This window comes from Acanthisitta chloris, unplaced genomic scaffold, assembly GCF_000695815.1.
Source record: "Acanthisitta chloris isolate BGI_N310 unplaced genomic scaffold, ASM69581v1 scaffold8348, whole genome shotgun sequence".
Lineage (NCBI taxonomy): Eukaryota > Metazoa > Chordata > Aves > Passeriformes > Acanthisittidae > Acanthisitta > Acanthisitta chloris.
In genome coordinates, this window is record NW_008686483.1 from 15,143 (window position 1) to 21,469 (window position 6,327).

At 49.6% G+C, this 6,327-nt stretch overlaps 1 protein-coding gene across 1 annotated transcript in view; it reads left to right on the forward strand.

The window, feature by feature from the left end:
• Positions 1 to 6,327, forward strand: part of LOC103807425 (dystrobrevin beta) — a gene marked incomplete at its 3' end in the record, with an annotated part of 21,141 nt that overhangs the window by 1,485 nt on the left and 13,329 nt on the right. Inside the window, exons 2-3 of the mRNA XM_009080151.1 lie at positions 731 to 811; positions 2,843 to 3,056. Coding sequence (XP_009078399.1) covers positions 731 to 811; positions 2,843 to 3,056 — 295 coding nt within the window. The remainder of the gene's footprint in view (positions 1 to 730; positions 812 to 2,842; positions 3,057 to 6,327) is intronic.

Consider the following 6,327-nt stretch of genomic DNA (forward strand, 5'->3'; position numbering starts at 1 on the left):
TCTCACAGTTAGGTTAGCCCATGATATGCTGCTGGAAATCACTTTGCTATGAGATACCTACTGAAAATCTGTCATGTCCATGTGACAAAATCAGAGGATCCCAGACTGGTTTGGGTGGGAAGGACCTTAAAGGTCATCCTGTTCCACCCCCTGCCATGGGCAGGGATACCATTCATCAGTGCAGGTTGCTCCAAGCTCCATCTAACCTGGCCTGGAACAACTCAGCCACAGCTGCTCTGGGCAACCTGTGCCAGTGCCTCAACACCCTCACAGGGAACAATTCCTTCCCAATGTCCCATCTCTCCCTGCCCTCTGGCAGTGGGAAGCTATTGCCTGTGTCCTGTCCCTCCAGGCCCTTGTCCCAAGTCCCTCTGCAGCTCTCTTGGAGCCCCTTGAGGCACTGGAAGGGGCTCTGAGTTCTCCCTGGAGCTTCTCTTCTCCAGACTGAACACCTCCAGCTCTCCCAGCCTGGATCCATAGCAGAGCTGCTCTAGCCCTCAGAGCATCTCTGTGATCTCCTCTGGTCTCTCTCCAGCAGCTCCACATCCTTGTGGTGTTGTTGCCCCAGAGCTGGAGGCAGCACTGCAGGTGGGTCTGACCTGAGCAGGGCAGAGGGGCACAAACCCTCCCTTGTATGTGATGTGTGCGATGATGCCATTTCTGAAGTCATTCTCTCAGATCAGCTGAATGTTCCAGAGGGAAGGAAACCACCCATGTTTCTCTGTTGCAGGAGCACAGAACTTCGATGTGATCAGGCTCTCCACGTACCGCACGGCCTGCAAACTGCGCTTTGTGCAGAAGAGATGTAACCGTAAGTCACACTCCCTCTTCACCCTCACACACTGCTCATGCATGTTGCAAATATCCCACCCATGTCCATTCTAAGTGTAGAGAGATTCAGCATTTTATCACGAGTGACAGTTGTTACTTAAACTGAACAGAGAGAAATACAGAATACAAATGAGACAGTGACCTTTGGCCAATCCTCTGTAACATCTTCAGGTTTGTTCTTTAATGCTGTAAAAATGTGAAGTATCTAGGCCAGCTGTACGTGTTTGATTGCCCTCAGTGTTGGCTGCAGACAGGCTCCAGCTGTTTGAGGTGCTGTGCCATCACAGGGTTCCACAGAGCCCCTGACAGCCAGGCACAGGGACAGTCACTGGCCTGAAGGTATCTGGCTCTGTCATGGTGGCACATGTGACATGGAGCAGCCATAAAGAATTGTCAGTTCCTATCACACTAGTCAGTGTGAGTTTTCTTTCTCTTCCATTTGACCTTGGATAACTCCCCAAAGCAGAGGTGAATCCCAGCTGAACAGGTGATGTACCTTGTGTTCTACCAGCGCTGGGTTGGACACAGCAAAAAGCCAAACAGGTCAATGTGCATGGGAATAGGTCCCTTGTCCCTGTGCAGAGGAATTGGTGGGAACTGGTATGGAGGAAGCCAGGAGAGCTGAGGTGTCCTGGGGAAGACATGCACACCTGCCTCTGTGCTGGCCTGGGGTGTGCCACTGGAGCTGTGGTGGCTCTGCCATGGTGCCATTAGCTTGATGGATGGCTCAGAGATGTAAGTCCTGTGGAGAAGTGTTAGTTCTTGGCTGTAGTTCATGGGATAGAGTTCAAAATCTCTCTCAACAGCAGAGAGGAATTAGGAATTGCTAATTATAGTACATTGCACCGGGCCCAGTTCACTGATACCTGACACATGCTGTGAGCAGCCTTTGCCATCCCTGGATTTATGGATGAGGCTGAGCAGTTAAAGCTTTGCCTGCACCACAGGCTGATCCAGGGGTGTGGGTAGTAGCTTGGCTTTGGTCATTGTGTGGGTTTTAAGTGAGAAATTTAATGTAAGAGATGTTACTCACACTGACTTCAGACCCTTTTTTGGGAACACACCAGAAGTGGTGGAGTTTGCACAGGTTTGTCCTCTGTAGCTGTTGGATCCTGTTCAGTTTGGATTGCTGTTGGTCCTTAGATGTCTTCTCCACTCTCTACATGCCTTAAAGCTTTGGAACATTACAACATATTATTTGATGTAGTTCCTCAGATCACTTACTGTGGTTTGGGACAACATTTTCTCCATGTGGTTAACACTGTTAGATATGCACTAGGATATGGCAGCTAATTTAGGGAACACTTTGGGTTTCAAGTCCTGTGTTTATAAAGTGTTATGCTCTGGATTTGCAAACTGGATCAACTGGAAACAGTCAGAGTTTAACTGGAACATCAAGTTCTTCCTTCAGTTCTTGACTACTAGTCAGCATGAGTGTGTTCAAAATTGTTGTGACCAATTTGTAGTGGATTTAGAATATCCCAGAATGGTTTGGGTGGGAAGGGAACTTAAAACTCGTCCAGTCCCACCCCCTGACATGGGCAGGGACACCTTTCACTAACTCAAGTTGCTCTGAGCCCCATCCAACATGTCCTGGAACACTTCCAGGGATGGAGCAGCCATAGCTGTTCTGAGCAACCTGTGCCAGTGCCTCAGCACCCTCGCAGGGAATGATTCTGGCTGGTGCCTTTCTCAAATGACAACACCTAACTCTGCTAAACCCCTCTGCATGCTGGTGGGGGATGGCTTTGCTCCTTGATAAGGTGTTTCTGACAGAGCACCCAGAGGGTGAAGGGTGGAATAAAAGGCACAGGAGGTGTGTGGGCACTGCTCTGTTCCTTTCAAGCAGCTGACCCCAGCTTTGAGTGTGAATCCAGGAGTATGTCTCTCCCTTTAACCACAGTTTACTGTCCATTCCGAACAGAAGCTAACACAGTGCTCATACAGTGCCATTGAAGTGAGCTTGCATGCCTTACAAAATAGAAGTTAATTTTTTTTCCTTTATTTTTAGTTCATCTTGTTGATATCTGGAATATGATTGAAGCCTTCCGAGATAATGGCCTTAACACTTTGGATCATAACACAGAGATCAACGTGTCCCGGCTAGAAACAATCATTTCATCCATCTACTACCAGCTAAACAAACGCCTTCCTTCTACCCACCAGATCAGTGTAGAGCAGTCCATCAGCCTCCTCCTCAACTTCATGATAGCAGCATATGACAGGCTAGTAACTCCTCCACTTGTATCCTTGCACTAATATGCTCTTTGAGTGAGATGATGCAGCCAACATCTGCATGAGCCTGGCAAAGTGTCTGCATGCTGTTGCTCAGGTGGATGGAGTTGTGTTGCACAGACACATGTGTATTTAACATCACAGATGCACAGTGCCACAGCAGCAGTGCTGGTCTCAAATGTTGCTGTCTGAAGTGAGTTAGTGCCTTCTGGAACTGCTGTGAGCTGGAGCAAAGGTGGAGTGAAACTGTCCTGCAGGCTGTGACAGAGCGTGGTGTGACCTCCTGGTGGTTTAGCACTGGTTTAAAAAGTGAACATGTTTTATTGAATCTTGCTCAAAAATACTCTTTTCTAATGCTGCTTGTTTGGCCAGTCAGATTTGGACCCCCTTCTGATGTGCTAGGACCCCAGAAAGGCTGATTCTCATTCTCTGCCTGGAAGTAGTTGGATTTCTTGCTCAGGGCTCTGTCCAGGCATTTCCTTGTGTCCAGTTCTATGAGTTTCTGTCACAGCCTCTTTCTTCAGGGTTTGCTCTGCTGATCTCCCTGAGCAGCTGTGCCTCTGTGTGTTCTCTGGTTGGCACTCCTTATGTTTGGTCCTGCCTGTCTCCAAGTCAGGTGTGGTTACAGTCTGATCTCCCTTCTGCCTTTGCCCTCTCCCTCCCGGCCTGGAGACGTGCTCATGCCCAGGCTGCTGTCACGGACACTGGGGGGTTTCACCCAAGACAATCCCCAGCACTGAAAGTGCCAAAGAGCTGTTTTGTCTGCAATGTCCAGACTTGAATTGTTTCCTAATGTGGCAGCTTCTTGTTTTCACCAAACAAGGTGACAAACAAAGTGGGTTTGTCTCTCAGAGAGTTCCAAGAGCTCAGGACAATCCCTGCATCACTGGGGATGGATAAAACCAGCACAAAGCTCAGAGCAGGCTGTGATAGTAGGACCAAAGGTGTGTTTTTCTGTTCAGTCCTGATTTGGTATGAGTTGTGAGACAAGTTGTAAGGGTTAGCTGAGGGTTTAGTTATTCTGGGACAGAATAGAAAATAATAGAAAATACAGGATTTAAAACCAGAAACAGCCGCAAAGCATTGTGGCTTTAGAGATAATCGTTTTGTCTCCCATTTGCAACAGCCTTGCAAGTTCTACCTCTCTGGAAGCCCATCAGCACTCTTGATCCCAGCACGGTGGAGCAACTTCTCTTTAGCTTCCTCTGCCTGGCACGTGGGATTGAGGGAGGAGCTGGGATGCTGCTTGGGAGAGCCAGGAATAGTCAGAGAGGCAGGGCTGAGGCTCCCTCTCCAGGATTTCAACGACATGGCACACACTGGTGTTTTCAAAACGCACAGCTCTGCTGGAACCGCATCCTTAGGCTGCTGTGTAGGACTGAAATGCACATAGTGCAGCAGCTTCTTACCTCATGGTGCTGGTGGCACCATGACAGAGCCATTGGCATCCACCAGACAGGTGCAATCATAGAATCCTAGAATGGTTTGGGTGGGAAGGGACCTCAAAGCTCATCCAGTTCCACCCCCTGCCTTGGGCAGGGACACCTCCCACCAGCACAGGTTGCTCCAAGCCCCATCCAACCTGGCCTGGAACATTCCCAGGGATGGAGCAGCCACAGCTGCTCTGGGCAACCTGTGCCAGTGCCTCAACACCCTCACAGCCAGGAATTCCTTCCCAATATCCCATCTCTCCCTGCCCTCTGGCAGTGGGAAGCCATTCCCTGTGTCCTGGCCCTCCAGGCCCTTGTCCCAAGTTCCTCTGCAGCTCTCTTGGAGCCCCTTGAGGCACTGGAAGGGGATCTAAGGTCTTCCTCGAGCTTCTCTTCTCCAGGCTGAACACCCCCAACTCTGCCTGGGACTGGATGAGGAGCCAGCTGGAGTCAGGATTAGTGGGCAGATCCACATGAACATCCTAGCTGTGGGTGTCTACTGCAGAAAACTGCTTAGGAGGACTTAGGAGGATGAGGAAGGAGCCTCACATACACAGGTCTGGCCTGATTTAAAGAAGTTCCCAATTCTGTTACCTGTCCTCATTGTTACTGGAGATTTTAAATTATATTGAATGTTTTGTCCTTTTTCCTTTTGACAGGGAATTGAGCAGATGAGATGGCATTGGTACAAAGACTTGGGCAGGTTGCCCTGTAACTGACCCTCTGTCAGACTGCAGGGGTGGGGGTTGGGGGATTTTGTGGATTTCTAAGCAGAATGGCAGCAGGAGCGGGCCCAGGGTCTGAAGGCAAGGATGTGGAGCTGCTGGAGTGAGGCCAGAGGAGGACACAGGAGGTCTGAGGGCTAGAGCAGCTCTGCAATGGATTCAGGCTGGGAGAGCTGAGGGTGTTTAGCCTGGAGAAGAGAAGCTCCAGGGAGGCCTCAGAGCCCCTTCCAGTGCCTCAAGGGGCTCCAAGAGAGCTGCAGAGGAACTTGGGACAAGGGCCTGGAGGGCCAGGACACAGGGAATGGCTTCCCACTGCCAGAGGGCAGGGAGAGATGGGATATTGGGAAGGAATTCCTGGCTGTGAGGGTGTTGAGGCACTGGCACAGGTTGCCCAGAGCAGCTGTGGCTGCTCCATCCCTGGGAATGTTCCAGGCCAGGTTGGATGGGGCTTGGAGCAACCTGTGCTGGTAGGAGGTGTTCCTGCCCAAGGCAGGGGGTGGAACTGGATGAGCTTTGAGGTTCTTGCAACCCAGACCAGTTTGGGATTCTCTGTAGTCAAGTTTTAGGGTTTTCATACACAGAGGGAATGCCAAGGTGTTCCTTTGGGAAAGTTATGGAGAAAACAAGCTAAACAGGATATCTGAGATCTTTAGCTTGCTGTTGAACAGCCTTTACATTCCTTCAAGTAAATATCAAATGTGTTTAGTTTTCTCCCTTACCTTTTGCCAGCAGTGGTTGAAGGGCACTGGGTATCAACAAAGTGATGGCCTTGGAATCACCATTCCTCTTCCCAGAGCTTCCTGCAGCTGCAGCCTGTAGGACATATTCCCTGTCTTCTGCAGAGGGAATGTTTGACAGTTACTGAGTTTTTATTAGAGAAATGGAATACTGATTTCAGGAACTTCTCAGCCTGAGGAGGGTTGAGGGCCTTTCCCTCACCATGAGTATAAACTGCTACCAGAGGATAATATTTGCATATTAACTCTGAGTGTGAAAGGCAAATAAAAGGGATTTGGTTACTTCATGCTGTCTCCATCTGGTTGCTCATCCATTGCTGACATTAGACCTTGTCACCAGGAGCCAGTGCTTACTTCAAATAATTCTGT